The sequence below is a fragment of the Dasypus novemcinctus genome, chromosome 8 (genome assembly GCF_030445035.2).
Source record: "Dasypus novemcinctus isolate mDasNov1 chromosome 8, mDasNov1.1.hap2, whole genome shotgun sequence".
NCBI classification, from domain to species: domain Eukaryota; kingdom Metazoa; phylum Chordata; class Mammalia; order Cingulata; family Dasypodidae; genus Dasypus; species Dasypus novemcinctus.
Window position 1 is genome coordinate 94303122 of NC_080680.1, and position 20139 is coordinate 94323260.

The 20139-nt window shown below is 36.8% G+C and overlaps 1 protein-coding gene across 12 annotated transcripts in view; it reads left to right on the forward strand.

Annotated features, from left to right (window-relative positions):
- STRBP (spermatid perinuclear RNA binding protein) overlaps positions 1-20139 on the forward strand; it is a 196893-nt gene that overhangs the window by 129658 nt on the left and 47096 nt on the right. For all 12 annotated transcript variants that reach the window (XM_058302419.2, XM_058302415.2, XM_004463427.5 and 9 more), the window contains 4 exons: positions 3098-3256; positions 8283-8417; positions 9039-9179; positions 15929-16052. In XM_058302419.2, the coding sequence (XP_058158402.1) occupies positions 3098-3256; positions 8283-8417; positions 9039-9179; positions 15929-16052 (559 nt within the window). The remainder of the gene's footprint in view (positions 1-3097; positions 3257-8282; positions 8418-9038; positions 9180-15928; positions 16053-20139) is intronic.

Here is a 20139-nt window from a genome sequence, read left to right on the forward strand (position 1 = left end):
ATTTAGAAGTTGTCCTCATTTGTCACAGCAATATATATTTTTAGAACATAATGGAATTTGAATAGACTGGGTGTGCTTTGATCAATTCATTCTGAGTATTATTTTTTGTTCAACTTAGCTTTTGATAAACGTGGAATTAAGTTTTCTGGCAAACTTCTCGAATGCAGATATCAGCTGAATGACATTGGGTCTAAAGGAAGAGTTAGGGGAAAAGTTAATGGCATCCTGTGACAACTTGTGTGGAATAGATGACCATTATGCCTCTGGTTGCCCTGAGTTGCAATTTGGATAGAATAGTAAGCCTTAAATTTGAGAAGAGTTGAGATTTGCCCTTTTTAAGAATGGGGTAAACTAAACTTTTGATCCACCCAGGTGATTAAATTAAGAATCAGAGTAAATTAGCTATGGAGGTAAAGACCTATCCTTGGGTAATTTATTTGACTTAAGATTTTTAATCAGCTATATGATATGAGACCCTGTTACTGGATCTAGAAGTATCCTGCAGTATTTTCAGGGCCTCCACAATTTCACCCCCCAAATTTCTGTGTTAGGTAACTGTATTCCAGCATTTGCTTTCTTAGTTGGGACAGTTTTTCTAAGGACCTCACAGAGTTTTTATTGTGTATCTGGTTTTCTGAAAGTTACATAATTATTTAACATAAGTACTTTTGACTTTTTCTTCTTATAGATATGTAAAGTATGTTTATTATAAACAATTTAAAAATGAGGGGGGGAAATTCCCATAATTACAAAATAATAACTATTAACATTTTGGTACGTAGTTTTCCAAGCCTTTTAGATTTGTTTTTAAATATACACAGGCCCACCATCTTTTATCTGGAATTTCAAAATCTAAAAAAAGCACTGAAAATGTAAAAAATTTCCCTAAGTTTGAGGCAGACTCCACTGGGTAGCAAAATCTGGCCTGAATTGATATAGAGCTATTTTTAGTCTTTATTATTCATTTAGTGTGAATATTTAATATGTTTCTTTGCAGAAGCATGGGTATTTCTGAGATCCCACTGGGGAAATTTCTAAATATGTGGCATATGTACTGTATTAACTTTTTAAACTCTGAAAAATTATAAATTTTCAAGGCATAATAAGCCCCCAAGGATTTCACATAAGGAATGGTGAACCTACATAATGCGTATATAAAATATATACTTAAAATAGAAGCATGTTATTTTGTAACTTTCTCTGTTCATTAAAAAATATATTGAGAGAGAGTGGGTGTTGCTCTGTGGTTGAGCACCTATTTCACACATACAAGGTCCCAGGTTCAATCCTGGTACCTCCTTAAAAAAATTTACGTATATATATATACGTGTATATATATATATATATATATATATATATATATATAGTGAATTTTTTATAGTTAACATAAAAGTGGCTCTCATTTTTAGTGATTATTTCCTATTTCATTGTTATGGATCTACCATATCCAGTTTATTGCTTTATATCTTCGAACTTTTCTGATCATTCCTTAAGATACATTCTAGAGATAGATTTACTAGGTCAAGAGGAAAGTATATTTGAATGATTCATTCATTCACTTAAAATATATAATATTATACAGTGTGCCAGCCATATATTTCCATATATTAACAGATTCTGTTCCGTAACTGAGTTTTTGTGAAAGTTTTATATCTAACATCTGTTTATGAAGGTAGGTTGCACAAGATAAAAATTCGTACATTCTTCACTCAGCTTGCCATAGTGGGTCTGTACCTAAGACAGAGCTCACTAGATAATTAAAATGAAACAAGAAGAAATCAGTTCATGCTATGTGAGCATATGTATTGTACAGAAGCTATAAATATTTCTTTCTTCTGAGTGGAGAGCTATGGGGTAGCATACCATGTGTTTTCTTTTCACTTTTGGCCTCTAATCTTCTAAAGTATCATCTTTTTTAACCTGTCCAGGGGGCAAGGTACATGTTTGCACATAGATGGATTTCCCAGTCACCTTGTTTCCAAGATTCATCTTGTGATATTTCAGCTCAGTAGATAATGTTTGTTTGCCGGACACCTGAAACTCACTTTTCTTTGGTTCGACCAATATTTTGTCCTTAATATAGATTGCAAACAAACTTTGGTTCCAGAGGTCTGGGAATTCTTTTAACTTTCTGGCTTCTATAGCATATTCTAAATACATTTAGAAAGTGCGTTCCTAGGAAAATGACTTAATTCAAAATATTTTGTTAATTACGCTGTATTGCAAATTGATGCTGTATCCCTTGAGATGTTATCAGTTAAATAAAACATTTAAAAATATATTGGAAATACGTTGCTATAATAGCAAGTAAATGAATCTGATGTGAAAATAGGGTAAAGAAGAATGGTGTTTACTAATTATTGACATTAGATTATTTTAACTATATATGTTAAATTGGGAAATACCATAGGTCCTTATTTTTTATTAGAATAAGCAAATCAAATTTATTGGTAACTCTTTGCTTTTGACTTATAGCCTATGAGGTAATATTGATTCCAGACTGATAGCTAGTGTCCCAGGGATGAGATTTCTCAGAGAGAGCATATTTTCAAGACTCAGGCAGTGGAATAAAGGTGTTTTCTGTATAAAATATTCATGAGGGTATAACCAAATGATGTTAGTGTATTTAATGTAAAGTACTACCTGAGTACTTTTAGAACTTAAGATATTGAAAAAGGCTTGTTGGCTTTTTACTTCCAAATAAATACAAGGAATTGATTTAAGATTTGAAATGTTAAGCAGAATGCTTTATATGAATTGGATGAATGAATTTCATGTTTTTGGTACGGAGTTCTACTTATATCCATGTTTCGTTTAGAGTAATACTATTTTGTGTTCATAAAGCCTGGATTGCCTGACTTCTCTTTTATGTGGCACCTCAAATAGTGTTTTTGAGCACCTATTTGATAAGTTGGATTTTACAGAAATAAGACGTTGCTTTTATACTGTAAGGATTTTAAAAAATTTGTTAAAAGCTGAAACAAATACAGGCATCTTTAGGAACTTACTGGTTAATCCTTTAATATTAACGTTTCAACTGTTCTCTCTGATTTCTAGTGTTTGAATAAAACTGAATCTTAATGTAATTTGTATACAGGTATTGCAGGCGATGGGATACCCAACAGGCTTTGATGCAGATATTGAATGTATGAGTTCTGATGAAAAATCAGATAATGAAAGCAAAAATGAAACAGTGTCTTCAAATTCAAGCAATAATACTGGGAATTCTACAACTGAAACCTCCAGTACCTTAGAGGTATAGTTTTATTTTTCCCCTTAGGAAAAATGTATGATGTGTGCATTGTAGAAAATTTGAGAAATATAGAAAAGTATAAAAAATCAAAAGCATAAACAAACCTCTCTCTCAGAAGTAGCTATTATTAATATTTTGGTTTATTTCCCTCCAGCTTCTTTTCTGTGTTTTAATGAAGTCAGTTCTTTTTTCATGCAGCTTTTGTATCATTTTTTACCTAATTCTAAAAAAAAAAAAGTAAACCAAGCTATATAATTGTACATCACACCATTGCATGAATGTACCATTATTTAACTAGTCATTTCCCTATTGCTGGCCACAGAAGTTGCTTCCAACATTTCACGGTTATTATATATCAAAAAGGCTGAAAATCTAAAGGGTCTAGTGGGGAAAATTAGAAGTTTGTGCTAAGCTGTGGGAGATCATGGGTCATAATTTTGTTGGTCCAGCTCAAAAGAAAGGCATAGCCTGTCTCAGTAGGTAGCTCAAACTCTGAGTAAGTCCCGTTCTGTCACTCTGCTGCCATAGATAAGAGAATGGGACAAGATACAAAAACAGAGTATATAAAGCACATTTGGGAATTCACAGAGTCTTCTACGTAAGGAAAATTGGCTTTATAGTTGTACCAAGAATTAAAAAAATTTTTTTTTTAATTTGTGCTTTGATTATTAGTAGTAATAAGATTAAAAATTTATTAAGGACTGTATTAATTTCCTAGGGCTGCCATAACAAAGTACCACCAACTGGGTGGCTTAAAACAACAAAAATCTATTCTCACAATTCTGGAGGCTAGAATTTTTGAAATAAAAATGTTGGCAGGGCTATTCTCCCTTTAAATCCTCAAGGGAAGGAGCCTTCTTCAACTCTTTCAGCTTCTGGTAGCCCCAGGTATTCCTTGGCTTCTGCAGCATAAATCTAGGCTCTGCCTTTGTCTTCACATGGCCATTTTCCCTCTGTCTGTATCTCTGTGCCCAAATTGTCCTCTTCCTTTAAGAACAGTATTTAGACCCCTCTCTAATTCAGTATAATGTCATGTTAACTGATTACATCTGCAAAAATCTAATTTCCAAACAAGGCCTTATTCTGGGATTCTGAGTGGCCATGAATTTTTGGGACCTTTATTCATCCCAGCAAAAGAACTTAGTACTCTAATTTTTTCAGTTCATTAATCCTTTTTGGTATCTGCTCAGTACTTGGTGCTACAGAAATCCAGAGCCTCAAGATGGTCCCAGGCTAGAAGGACAAAACATTTGTTTATGTTAATTATAATGTGAAATAATAAGCACTGAGATTGAAAAATAATGTAAAATCTCAAAGGAGGTTGTGATTGTGAGACCTACTACACACATAGACATACACACATAGCATACATGCTCATAAAATCATAGGAAGTGAATTGCGGGTTAGGTTTTATTTTTTTTTATTTTTTTATTTAAAGATTTATTTTTTATTTATATCTCTCCCCTTCCTCTCCCACCCCCCACCCCCCGCCCCAGTTGTCTGCTCTCTGTGTCCATTCACTGTGTATTCTTCTGTGTCCACTTCTATTCTTATCAGCAGCACCTGGAATCTGTGTCTCTTTGTTGTATCATCTTGTTGCGTAAGCTCTCTGTGTGTGCGCCACCACTCCTTGCATGTGGGGCTTCCCCTACGTGGGGGACACCCTTGTGTGGCACGGCACTCCTTGCGCATATCAGCACTGCGTGTGGACCAGCTCCACACAGGTCAAGGAGGCCCTGGATTTGAACCATGGACCTCCCATGTGGTAGGTGGACGCTCTATCTGTTGAGTCAAGTCCACTTCCCACGAGTTAGGTTTTAGATGATGAGTAGGACTTTGTGTTTGGTGAAAAGGTAGAGAAAAGGTTTTCTGGGCAGGAAATATTAGGAGGTATAATTACCTAAAGTTGTGAAGTACAGGTTTGGGAAGTACCGAGTGGCCCTGTATGAAGAAGAGTGATGGAACTTGGGGACTGCGAATGCCATGCCCTGCTCTTCATGTGATACTCTGGAGTATAGAAGGCGTGGTGCCTGGCTTTTGAGATGACTGGTCATTCATAGGTGTTAATCATAGGGCAAGATGTTGTTTTAGTAACTGTTATATGTATATACCAAGAGAACACAGGGCTCAGTAATTATGAGACTCAGACTGTTAAGTGTGTGCTAATAAGACCGTCGGCTATGTTCATAACAGTCACATGAGTATATGGAGTTTTGGGTAGGGAATATATATTTTGTTTATATTGTAGTAATGGGGAAAATATTTATTCATTTGAAATAGTAGTAACTGATGAGAAATTCAATTATTTTATTACGTTGACTCATTTAGATTCCAGATTTGCAGTGTAGGGAATGATTGCCATAGAGATAGTTTCAAAAATTTTTCTTGGATTGCAGTTGTAGCTCAGTGGTTGAATGCTTAATGTATGATGTCACAGGTTCAGTCAATCCCCACTACCTCCAAATAAATAAATTACTCTTCACTTTTAAAATGGAGACTGGAAATTAGTAAATAATTACATACATACATACATACTCTTAATTTTTTAAATGGAGACTGGAAATTTGTCCTAAAATTTTTAAAATGTGGATTACAAAAACTCTTCAAGAAGTGATGTTTATTGCAAAAGACCAAGGAATGTTTATTAAACTTGTCTTTTTAAAAAAATTTTTAAATTTAAGTTAATAGATCACAAAGAACGTTACATTAAAAAACATAGGAGGTTCCCATATAACCCACTCCCCACCCCCCACTCCATTCATTTTTGTAAATTGTATTTTTTTGAAGATATATACACTTCAAAAAATGTTACATTAAAAAGCATAAGAGGTTCCTGTATACCTTCCACCTCCCCACCCCACTTCTCCCACACTAACAACCTCCCCCATCAGTGTATCATACTCATTGCACTCAGTGAACACATTTTGGAGCACTGCTGCACCACACAGATAATAGTTTACCCTGTAGTTCACACTCTCTAAATTTGTCTTTAAAAAATGTTCAGTGTTTTACTTTTGCAGCATTAGCCACTTTGCACATCAGCAGAGTATTTTATTAGGTTGACTGTTAGGTTCATATACAAAACTCATTCTTTTTGGCATTCCATTATTTTGGCATTTATTGAGCAATTACTGTGCTGGAATTATAGGCATGGTCTTTGACTTCAAAGAGTGTGCCATCTTCTGATCTTTCCTTTTCTCAAAATTGTAGTGTTTTTGTTTTGTTTGGTTGCCAGCCTCCCTCTTCATTTGAGCCTTCATATTTCTTACATGAATTACTTCTCTTTCCTCTCTCTAATCTTTCCTGAAGTCAATCCTTTCCACCACAGCTAGAGAGATTTTTTTATAACAGAAATCCAATCGTGTTGTTTTCCAGCTTAAAGTCTTTCAGTGCCTTCCAGCTTAAAGCCTTTCAGTGGTCTGGGGTAAAGTCCAAGTTCATTTGCCTGGCTTACAAAGTCCTATACAATTTGGCACCATTGAGGATGTTTCTTATCAGATCCTATTATACCATCTCTGTCTTCTCTTTATACAGCCAAGTTGAACTTCTTGCTATTTCCCAAACAAGTGTTCTTTCACTGTCTTGGGCCTTTGCATCACTATTCTGCCCTCTCCTTCTTTCCTCTTGATGATGATCTGGTATTTACCCTTTAAGGTCACAGGTCACCTTTAGGAAAACTACCTTGAGTGCCATAGAAAGCAGTTCCCTCTACTAGTGTTTTCATAACATACATGTGTTTAGCTCTTTGTTTACAATGGAGGTATGTACCTAGATACAAGCGATCTTTATTTTTTCTCTCAAAGATAGAGTATCCTTAACATATATATATATATTTTAAAGTTTTAGATTGAAATAATTGTTGTGATGCTATTTGACTTTCTGTGTTTTGTGTGTTAAGATACATTTAAATTAAAGTTATATACAGGAATTGCATGGAGTAATTGCAATGTGCTGTTCTCAATTTTCATTCATTGTTTTACAGTGATTATGTATTGAACCTGTCCCTCTGATTAGATTCTAGCTCTTTGAGGGCAGAGAATGACTGCCTTCATTCTTTTTTCATTTCAGAATCCATAGTATTTATATTTAGTCCACTCTCTTTACCTTAGGTACCCTTAAATCTGTTTAGAGATTCAGAGAGAGTGTGCAGGTACATTTTTCCTCCCCCCAACACCCCTACCCCCCACTCCAAATTGAGAATTAGTTTTTCCCAACCCTAAAAATGAATAATGATGAATTTTCAGTTGTTATGTGAATCCCACCTATTCTATCCTTGATGTTTATAGAGTGTTATTCTTTTTTTTTTTTTTTTTTAAAGATTTATTTATTTATTTATTTTATTCCCCCCCCCTCCCCTGGTTGTCTGTTCTTGGTGTCTTTTTGCTGCATCTTGTTTCTTTGTCCGCTTCTGTTGTCGTCAGCGGCACGGGAAGTGTGGGTGGCGCCATTCCTGGGCAGGCTGCTCTTTCTTTTCACGCTGGGCGGCTTTCCTCACGGGCGCACTCCTTGCGCGTGGGGCTCCCCTACGCGGGGGTCACCCTTGCGTGGCAGGGCACTCCTTGCGCGCATCAGCACTGCGCATGGCCAGCTCCACACGGGTCAAGGAGGCCCGGGGTTTGAACCGCGGACCTCCCATATGGTAGACGGACGCCCTAACCACTGGGCCAAAGTCCGTTTCCCATAGAGTGTTATTCTTAGATAATGAACACCACAGATCCAATCCGGGAGTGCCATGTAGTGGTGAGGATACATTGGTCTTGAATATTTGTCTGCTGGGAGAGCTCTGCTTTGAAGGCAGGCTGGCCAGATTACTGACTGCAGTGTTTGCTGTTTGTGGAGTTTCCATGCCTTTAAAAAATATTTTGCCATTTGTGAGTAGAGGTGATCACTCATCCTATCTTCTAAATGTTTTTAAGTAGAATTTTTGGGCCTCTTTTTCAACAGAAACATAACACAATAGGAATAATAAGAAATTTAATATTCTGAAATCGTACTTGATTGAACCTTGAGATTCCTTTTTTTCTTTTAGGTAAGAACTCAGGGCCCTATTCTGACAGCAAGTGGCAAAAATCCTGTAATGGAGCTTAATGAAAAAAGAAGAGGTCTTAAGTATGAACTCATCTCAGAGACTGGTGGAAGCCATGACAAACGCTTTGTAATGGAGGTATGTACCTAGATACAAGTGGTCTTTATTTTTTCTCTCAAAGATATAGAATATCCTTAACATATATAATTTTTAAAGTTTTAGATTGAGATAATTGTGTTGCTATTTGACTTTTGGTGTTTTATGTGTTAAGACACTTTATTTATTTATTTTAGGTTTTTTTTTTTTTTCTCTTCCCTTCCCCACCCCAGTTGTCTGTTCTCTGTGTCCATTCACTGCATGTTCTTCTTTGTCTGCTTCTGTTGTCAGCGGCACAGGAATCTGTTTCTTTTTGTTGCGTCGTCTTGCTGTGTCAGCTCTCTGTGTGTGCGGCGCCATTCCTGGGCAGGCTGCATTTTCTTTCGCGCTGGGCGACTCTCCTTACAGGGTGCAGTCCTTGCGTGTGGGACTCCCCTACGTGGGGGCACCCCCGCGTGGCACGCACTCTTGTGTGCATCAGTACTGCGCGTGGGCCAGCTCCACACAGGTCAAGGAGGCCCGGGGTTTGAACCGCGGACCTCCCATGTGGTAGACAGATGCTCTATCCATTGGGCCAAGTCTGCTTCCCCCAAGGTACATTTAAATTAAAGTTATATACAGGAATTGCATGGAATAATTGCAATGTGCTGTTTTCAATTTTAGGTAGAAGTAGATGGACAGAAATTCAGAGGTGCAGGTCCAAATAAGAAAGTGGCAAAGGCAAGTGCAGCTTTAGCTGCCCTGGAGAAGCTTTTTTCTGGACCCAATGCAGCAAATAATAAGAAAAAGAAGATTATCCCTCAGGTATGATTTAAATATGAAACCTTTGCAATAACTTAAAAAATGTCATAGAAATTAAATTTCCGGTCTTTGTGCCACTTTAGCTTTTTCTGAAATTATTTATTTTTATTGGATTTGGCATCTATTTCTTTGGGTTAGGTCAGTGAATAATATAAATCTGGTTAGTACTTCCCTCTTATGTAGTCTTTCTAGGTAACTTTAAAAAAAAACCCAAATAATGCTAAATAAATTAGCATTATTTGGGGGTTTGTGGTCAGTCTTAAGTAAAATGTTGCGATAATAAGGACTTTAATGAAATGTTAGCATTGGTTTAATTTAGGATTGTTGCCAAGAGCTTACTTTCACTGGCAGTGTTGGTGCTGCTGATGATCCAGGCTATTAACAAAGCATTTAGAAATCATGGCCTCTGAATTACATGCTTTTGGATACCAGATTCGTCCATCTACTTATTTATATATTCATAATGATTGCAAGGGAAGTCATTACATGATTGCAAGGGAAAGATGTGCATAAGTACATGTAAGATGTTCTCTGCCTCATGGAGAGTTTGGTGTAATAATGTATGAATATATTATGTGATAGAGACAAATCAATTTAAATACTTAGACTAATAGAAACTTAGATTATTGAACTTTCTTTGCTAAATATTATGTTTCTTTTACATATGCTAAGTCCATTGTAAGAGACTTGAATGGATCTCATTTTTACAGATTTGGAAATGAAGCCCAAAGAAACTGAGATGCTTGTATTAGCATAGCTAATTGCTGGTGGAGCTTCTTTTTAATACAAGGTTCTTCTCCTTCTAAAGGCCATGGTCATTCTAGTACTATATATCATATCGATCTTAGAAATTTGTTTTGTGTTCATTTAAACTTCTTGTATTTACTACAGTAAACACTGCTTACATTCTAGGATTTGAAATTTAAATAGGGAAAAATAACTTTTACTAAGATGAAATAAAAATAAAACCTTTTAAATTATAGTGGTGCATGTGTAGGGAATAAGTGGATTTTCTTTTCTTTTTTTTTTTTTTTAAATATTTGCTTTCCTGTACTTTTTTTTTTTTTTTTAATTTTTTTTTTATTTATTTTTATTTAATTTCCCCCCTCCCCTGGTTGTCTGTTCTTGGTGTCTATTTGCTGCGTCTTGTTTCTTTGTCCGCTTCTGTTGTCGTCAGCGGCACGGGAAGTGTGGGCGGCGCCATTCCTGGGCAGGCTGCTCTTTCTTTTCACGCTGGGCGGCTCTCCTCACGGGCGCACTCCTTGCGCGTGGGGCTCCCCCACGCGGGGGACACCCTTGCGTGGCGCAGCACTCCTTGCGCGCATCAGCACTGCGCATGGCCAGCTCCACACAGGTCAAGGAGGCCCGGGGTTTGAACCGTGGACCTCCCATATGGTAGACGGACGCCCTAACCACTGGGCCAAAGTCCGTTTCCCTGGATTTTCTTTTCCTAAAGTCATCTAGTAAATATAGGATGAAGTAGGTTCTTTTTTTTTTTTTAAGATTTATTTTTTTATCCCCCACCCCCACGTTTGTGCTTGCTGTCTACTCTCTGTGTCTGTTTGTTGTGTGCTCTCTTTGTCTGCTATCTTCTTTTTAGGAGGCACTGGGCACCAAACCCTTCCATGGGGGAGGGAAGTGACCCACCACCTGAACCATCTCCATTCCCCATCTGTATGTGTCTCATTTTGTTTCCTTGTATCTCCTTGATGTGCCATCTTTTTGCATCACCTTGATGCACCAGCTCATTGTGTCAACTTACTGTCTTGCTCGCCTTCTTTAGGAGGCACCGGCAACCGAACCCAGGACCTCCCCTGTGGTAGGCAGGCGCCCAAGTGCTTGAGTCACATCTGCTTACCTAAAGTATGTTCTAAATTGGTAGATAATTATCTTGTTTAGTTTGGAGTGTCTTTTCCCATGATTTACATCTTGTGTTTGGTCACTTAATTTTAAAAAGCATATATATGTAGGTATTTATTGGGCAGTTAAGTTTGGTTCTAGTTGGCATGGGCTAGATTTGTATGCTCTGCTACTGCCTGATTGTTGCTTCCTGACTATTTTTGACAAAGCTATGTTTAAAAAAAAATTATGAAATTTCATTCCTTTTTAGAAATTTTCCATACTAGAAGCTATAAAACTCGTATGTTTAATGTGTTTAATAGCCAAGAAGCAGTCTGTTTGGATGTGTGGGTTGGATTTATTTCAGCCAAATAGAAAAATGGCTGTTCTTTTTGCACTCTACATTTGACCTTGAAAGTGTCATCTGCCTAGTCATACTAGAGGTAGTATCCTGGAAGGAATAAAAGAGAAAGATTTTTTAAATGTTAGATAAAGATGTGTATACTTTGAGTATTAAAGCTGTCTGAGATACTGTTAAATTTACCACCTTACTTGCACCTTGGTATAGTTGGGGAATTTAGTAGTTTCTACCTTGAATTTTTATTGCCTCTTTAAAAAAAATTTTTCTTTGTAGTATATCATTCATACAGGAATATACATGAACAGTAAGTGTATATAGTTAAAGTTGTGAACTTACAAAACAAACATGTGAAAGGGTCCCAGACATCAACCTACCACCAACACCTTGCATTGTTGTGAGACATTATGAAAGAATATCATCAAAATCTTACTATTAATGTAGTCCATATCTTAAATTTGGTGTATTCCCCCCCCAACCCACCCTATTATTAAATTTTAAAATATATTTTTATTACAGAAGTTGTGAGCTTATAAAACAACGAAGGACACATGTAGAATTCCCATATAACACACCACACTGTGGTGGAACATTAGTTACAGACCATGAGGTAACATCATCAGGCTATTACCACCAACACAGTCCACAGCATACACCTGACATACTTCTTACATACTCTCCCATTATTAACACAGTACATCTTTGGCATAGATCATAGATGCATGACTGTCACAATATTGCTGTTAACCACAGTCCATAGGGCACACCTATTGTATTTTTCCCATGCTTCTTCACATACCCACCACCCTGCAATAGTGATGTACATTTGCTCTAGCTCTTGCATTTTTACCATCAACCACAGTTCTCATCCACCTCTGGGTTCACTGTGTTATTCAGCCCCTACACCACTCTTTAGCTTTCTTTCAGCTGACATCTACATCCCTGGACTATCCTTTCCAGCCACACTCCCATCTATAAACCAGCTGCTACTCTCTATAATGTTACCATCAAATCAACTCTATCCATTTCTGCACTTTCACAGTAAAGCTAATTAAAACTTCTGCATACATTAAGCATCAGTAGTCCTTCTCAGCCCTCTTCTTATCCCCTAATAACCTATACTCTAGGTTTTAACTCCATGCATTTATTTGTATTCAGTTCATATTAATGAGACCATGCAATATTTGTCCTTTCGTGTCTAACTTACCTCACTTAGCATAATGTCTTCAAGATTCATGCATGTTATCCTATGTGTCCCAATTTCATTTCTTGTTACTGCAGTATAGTATTCCATTGTATGTATATACCACATTTTGCTTATCCATTCATTGATTGATGGACACTTGGGTTGTTTCCGTCTTTTGGCAATTGTGAACAACTCCGCTATGAACATTAGTGTCTGTTCGTGTCATAGTTTTAGTTCTTCTGGATATATTCCTAGTAGAGGAATTGTTGGATCATATGGCAGTCCTGTATTTAGCTTCCTGAGGAACCGCCAAACTGTCTTCCACAGAGGCTATACCATTTTACGATCCCTCCAACAATGAAGGAGTATTCCTATTTCTCCACATCCTCTTCAGCACTTATTGTTTTTTTTTTTTAAATTTTAATTTAATTTATTTTATTTTACTTTATTTAATTTTTTCTCCCCCCTCCCTCCATTGTCTACTTTCTGTGTCCATTTACTATGTGTTCTTCTGTGTCTGCTTGTATTCTCATTAGGCAGCTCTGAAAACCAATTCTGGGACCTTCCGGAGTGGGAGAAATGTGATCATTCTCTTGTGCCACCTCAGCTTCCTTGTCTGCTACATCTCTTATTATCTCTCCTCTGTGTCTCTTTTTGTTGTGTCATCTTGCTGCGCCAGCTCTCTGCATGGGCCAGCACTCCTTTGCGGGGCAGTACTTCATGCAAGCCAGCGCTCAATGTGGGCAAGCTTGTCACACGGGTCAACTTGCCTTCACCAGGAGGCCCTGGGCATCAAACCCTGGACCTCCTACATGGTAGATGGGAACCCAATTCCTTGAGCCACATCTGCCTCCCATTTTTTGTTTTTTTTAATAATGACCATTCTATGTGGTGTGAGATGATATCTCATTGTCATTTTGATTTGCATTTCCCTAATAGCTACTGATAGCGAACATTTTTTCATGTGCTTTTTGGCCATTTGTAATTCCTCTTTTGAGAAATGTCTATTTAAATCTTTTGCCCACTTTTAAATTGGATAGCTTGCTCTTTTATTCTTTATTTCCCTTTTTTCTTGAGTTGTATGATCTCTTTATATAGAATTGAAATCAAACCTTTATTGGATATGTGGGTTCCAAATATTTTCTCCCGTTGAGTGGGCTGCCTTTTTATCTTCTTGATGAAGTCCTTTGAATCACAAAAGAGTTTAAGTTTGAGGAGGTCCCATTTATCCATGTTTTCTTTCATCACTCAGGCTTTCAGTGGAAGGTTTAAGAATCCACCAGCTACCACTAGGTCTTGAATATGTTTTCATACATATTCTTCTAGGAGCTTTATGGTTCTTGCTTTTATATTTAGGTCTTTTTATCCATTTTGAGTTAATTTTTGTATAAGGTGTGTGGTGGGGTCCTCTTTCTTTCTTTGGCTATGGATATCCTGTTCTCCCAGCACCATTTGTCAAATAGACAGTTCTGCCCAATCTGGGTAGGTTTGACAGGCTTGTCAAAAATCACTTGACCACAGATGTAAGGGTCTGTTTCTGAACCATCAGTTTGACTCCATTGGTCTCTGTGTCGATATTTATGCCAGTACCATGCTATTTTTGCCACGGTAGCTAGGTAATATGTGCATGTGTATTATTTATTTATTAGTTAGTTAGTTTCTCCGCACCCCCTTGTTTGCACTTGGTATGTGCTGTGTCTTTAGGAGGCACCGGGAACTGAATCTGGGACCTCTTATGTGGGAGGGGTGCGCCTAATCGCTTGAGTCACCTCTGTTCCCTGCTGGGTAATAATACTATTAAAGTCCAGAAGTGAGAGTCTCCGATTTTGCTTTTCCTTTTTAAGATGTTTCTGGCTGTTTGGGATCCATTACCCTTCCAAATAAATTTGATAATTGTGTTTTTCATTTGTTTAAAAAATGCTGGTGGTGTCTTAATAGGAATGCATGCAATCAGTATATCAGTTTGGGTAGAATTGACATTTTAATGATATTTAGTCTTCCAATCCATGAGCATGGAATGTTCTTCCAGTTGTTTAGGTCTTTTTAAATTTCTTTTAACAATGCATTATAGTTTTCAGAATACAAGTGCTTTATATCCTTGGCTAAGCTTATTTCTGAATATTTGATTCTTTTAGTCACTATTGTAAATAGAATTTTTTTCCTGACTTCCTCCTCAGATTGCACGTTACTGGTTTATAGAAACACCACTAATTTTTGTGTATTGATCTTGTATCCTGACATTACTGAAATCGTTTATTACCTCTAGCAATTTTTCTTGCATCTTTATTTTTTAAAAATAAGTATAATTAAAACTAGTTGCCCTTTGATTTTCTTAAAATTGCTGTTTGGAAAAGGGGTGTTTTAGCAGTCCTTTATTCTTTTACTCCTTATTATTCTACTTTTCACAGTGTTTATTATACCTATTTATTCACCTGCTTTTTTATTTCTAACGTAAGGAATACAAAGTGGATATTATTATCCCCATTTTACAATTGGGAAGACCCCCAAAGAGAGAGATTATGTGACTTTATCAGAGTTTCAGGGTACTTTAGAGCAAGAAAATACTGTAAAGGTGGTATTTATTTAACTTAATGATTCATACATATGTATGGTAGAAGAAACAGACCTGAAGATTAGTACTTTTTTTTTTTTTTTTTTTTAAATCCCCATTCAGGTTCAAGCTAATTTTAGGAGTTTGTTGCTGGGGTGTTTCCTGCTTTGGCGCAGAGAATTTAGCGGATTTTTGAACCTGGGTACCAAGTGTTATAATTACTTTGGTTCAGGTCTAAAATGATTTTGGATGTAGTATGACTATTGAAATTTGTGTATAAAAAATCAATTCCTTGTTGCAGTGATGGATACAGGCTATTATGTATCTTGTCATAACTTACAAAAATGTCTGGGAGTTTAAATTATAATGTAAACTATATAATCCACACTTAGTGGCAGTGCTCCAATGTGTTCATCAATTGTAACAAATGTACCACAGTAATGAAGGATGTTGTTAATGTGGGAAAGTGTGGGAGGGGGAAGGAGTGGGGCATATGGGAATTCCCTACATTTTTAATGTAACATTTATATAATCTAAGTATCTTTTTAAAAAAATAAGAAAAGAGCTCTTCTGGGTAGCACGCAAATGAAAAGAGGTTATTTGTATGCTTTTATGTGCCCAGTTTATTCTCCAAGAACCATCTAAAAGGTAAGTGTGATATTTATTTTACAGATGCTAAATTGAAGGTACAAAGTCATAAAAGGGCTCATTGTATCACCTATGGGCTTAAATTTCTCTTAGAGGTTGTATATTAAAGCGATGATAGGATGATAGTTCTTGTTTCTCTCAGTAATGAAAGTGTATGTTATTTTTAACAGGCAAAGGGTATTGTGAATACGGCTGTGTCTGCAGCAGTGCAAGCTGTTCGGGGGCGAGGAAGAGGAACTCTAACGCGGGGAGCTTTTGTTGGGGCCACTGCTGCTCCTGGCTACATAACTCCAGGTATAGTATGACTTGTAAGAAGTCTGCCTCCTTTTCTGGGCCAGACTTCAAAGAGCAGTATTTCTTTCATCTTCCAAAGTGATAACAGGATCTTTGGAAATATAGCACAGGTATAAGGTGGATATACACAGAAATTCAAGAGAAAAGAATCTACAGAATGTCATAGGTTTTCTTTTGAAATCTGCCGAGGGACTACAGGCTTTCTGGAGGGAGATGACAGATGAACAATATTGTACTTGGTTGAGGAGACATATTTGGACAATAAGAAACCTAAAAGATGTCTTAAAATTTGAGGTGTTTTGAAATCTGAGCAGGGTGTATTTAGCAGGAACATAGAAGACAAGGTAGAATAAGCGAGAAAAACTTTTGAGAAGAGGCTACTTAATTGGGATGAAGCCTGGCATTATTAACCTTTGAGAATTATCAAAGCCTGAAGAAGTACAAAAAGAAAGAAAGGGGGGATTTATTTTTCCAGAGCTTTCTTTACCTAGATACTTTTGAGTAAGTGATTTCACTTAATTGACTTTAATTCTCATGTTATTCCTCAAGGTAGAAATTATTTCCATTTTTCAAATGAGGAAACTGTGATGTTAAGGATATAGGGGAACTAACCCAGGTTGAAACACCTAGTGAACAGCAATGAATGAAGATGTTTGCCTTTCTAAAGTTTATATTACCATTACACCACATGGCTTTAGGGAGCGAGTTGAGGGAAGATACCCTTTCTCTGCCTGTATTCTAGTCCTTATGTCATTTTAGAGGTAGATATACAACTGTCTTGTTAAAATCAGTTTGGCAGTATTGAAAGTATGGAACTTTTAACTGAAAAAGTAAATTGCTTGTAGTTGATGAAAATTATATTGTCACAAGATTGGACTTTATTCAGTCACTGTGTTTTAGGGAACACCCCCAAGAGCTCACTTAGCATTTGTTTTACTCTAAGAAAGAATTAGAACAGACCATTTGGGAGGCTGTATGAATGATGTGGGTTTGGAATTATACTTCTAGAAGCTGGTCCGAGTAAGTGCATTGCTCAGAGATGTTTCTCATGAAGAGTACATTGACTCACTTAGCAAATACTATGTGCCAGCTTTGACACATAACAGTTATGGATTTTGCTCTCATTCTGCTTACAGTTAAGGGGTGAGATATATTACTCAAATAATTACATGCAATTAAAAAGTAAGATGAGTGTGATGAAGGAAAAGGACACAATACTATGAGAGCATGTAACGGAGGAACCTGACTTAGTTTTGTGGGCCCCAGAAGGTTCCCTGAAGAAAAGACCCTTTGAAGAATGAGTAGAAGTTAAGTCAGAGAAGATTGAATGAAGAGTGTTACACACAGAGGGAACAGCATGTGCAGAGACCCTGTGGTGCTGGTGGCAGGGAACTTGGCTCATTTGAAGAAGCAGAAGGTGACCAAAATGTCTGGAAGACAGAAAGCATGGGGGTGGGGCAGTGGTGTATGTGGAGCAGGGCATGGGGAGTCATGTGAGCCAAGTTCTACAGCTCCAGCCTGGTCTTGGAGACCTGGCTTGGATTTTGGTCGTAGTATCCTAGGTACAGTGTGAAGTCATGAAGAGTTCCTTGGAGAGTAGTGGCATTGACAAGATCAAAATTTTATTTTTATTTATTATTATTATTATTATTATTATTATTATTATATATTTAGGAGGTACCAGGGATTGAACCATGTACAAAGCAGGCGCTCAACCATTGAGCTACACCTGCTATGCAGATTTTATTTTAAAAGATCTCTATTTCTATAGTGTGAAGAAGGGATTTTAGGGGCAGGAGTATGTGAAAAAAGAATGAGGTTTCAAAGATAATTTCCTGGGAGTTTTAGTTAGAAGAACTAACTAAAAAAAGATGAGTGTTGTAGAGGAAAGATTATGACTCTCTTAGAATTTGATACAATTTGTGCATCAAAAATCAAGGTATTCTGTGAATTTCACTACGGAAGATATTCTGTTCATTTCTACTGAAATCTAATAGTTTAGCTTCATTCAATATATTTATTAGAGGGAAAATCTTTCTTTGTCTTTGATAATGTATTCCACTGTGCTCATTCTGGTTTAATCTGTTGTTGGTATGGCTTTGGAAAGTTTGCTGCCTTCTAGAACAGTAAACAGGTATTGTTCAGTGGCAGTAATCTTGGAGGGAATCATCTGTGTCCTGCCTATTGGTAGACTCTTTTGCTCTCTAGTGGCTTCTGTTCTTTTATGTCATTTCATTGACCTCTGTGAGAAGCTTGCTCCTGAAACTTTTAAAAATGAAGTTCTTTCATGGCCAGAGAAGATTCAGATTAGGTCAATTTAGGTTATAAATAGATTATATGTCATTTTCAGAGTATGTCCTGTGCTGTAGGGACTATAGCAGATATTTTAAAACATAATATTTAATTTCCCCTGCCAATTCAATTGTTGCAGAGACTCTGAGGCTCAGAGAGGTTAAATAACTGGTAAAAGTCAAAAGTCAGCTGGCCAGTAAAAGGTAAAGTCAGCATTAGAACCACAATCATTTAATCAGTGGCCAGCTTAGTAGTTATAGTTTCATCTCTCTTTATGGAGGTTTTGATGAAACCCTTTAAACTCTAGCTAGCTGTGAACAGCTGCCTTTTCCTGAAATAGATTTAATATATAAACTTTTTAAGCATTAATTTTTCTTTTGACCTCTGATGCCATTCTCCTATTACTGCTACTTATTTCCACTGTATTGTGTTCTCTTGAATTATGTGATTTAACAAGCACCAAGACTAATTGAACCACACTCCATGGTTTTATACAACTTAAGTACAGGCCTACCTTGATGATATTGTAGGTCCAGCTCCAGACCACTGCAATAAAGAGAGTCATATGAATTTTTTGGTTTCCAGTGCATATAAAAGTTATGTTTATACTATACTGTAGTCTATTAAGTGTTCAAATGGCATTATGTCTTAAATCACTGTAAATACCTTAATTAAAATGTGACACAATGACACAAATGAGCATATCTGTTGAAAAAATGGTGCTGATAGATTTGCTCAGTGTAGGGTTGCCACAAATCTTCAATTTGTAAAAATGCAGTATCTGCATAGTACAATAAAGCAAAGAGCAGTAAAGCAAGGTATGCCTATATAGACTAAAAATGTGAAAATTTTTCATCCCTAAGGAAATGTTCCAATCAGTCTCTAAAAGCTGTTCACTTATTCAACATACATTTGAGTGCTTAGTTAAAAACAGGAGATTTGGAACGGGGCATTCAGAGATGACTAAGCCCTAGCCTCTCTGCCCTGAAGAATACACGTGGTCTTATGGGGAGGAACAAGACACTTGTATAAATACAATGCAACATGGCGCAAGCTGTAACATGGGGTGGGCCAAGGAGTGAACAGCAAGCCTGGTAAACCTCACAAAGGAGGTGTTGTTAGATTCTCATCTCAAGGATGAATAGTGGTCAGAGAAAGGAGAAAAAAGTCATTTTGAGCAGCAGAAATGGTATGTATAGAAAAAAGGGATTTTAAGTAGAAAAGCTTGATTTGTTTGGGTATGGCGTGAAAGGCCCATGTAAATTTTGTGCCCTTGTTGTCACTTAAAGACCAATTTTTCCTAGGGTTTCTTCAAGTGATTGTGTGTGTGTGTGTGTGTGTGTGTGTGTGTGTGTATATATATTTTTTTTTTTTTTCAGAACTGGAGTATTTTTTTTTTTTTACTTTTTATTTGAAAATTTCAAACTTACAAGTCTGTTGTAAAAATAATACAACACCCATCTAGAGAACTTCAGTATATAATCTCTATCCATATACCCAGATTTACCAGCTTTTTACCTTTTTTTTTTTTTGAGGTACCGTGGACCGAGGATTGAATCTGAGATCTCATGTAGGAAGCTGACACTCAACCACTGAGCCACATCAGCTTCCCTGAGTTCCTTTTTCTCATTTTGTTTTTGCTTGTTGTTGGTTTTTTTTTTAGGAGGCACTGGGAACCTCCCATGTGGGAGGCTGGTTCTCAACTGCTTGAGCCACATCTGCTCCCCCAACTTTTTTTTGCTATATTTGTTCTATTTTCCAACATTCAGGAATAGGTTGCATACATTATGCCCCA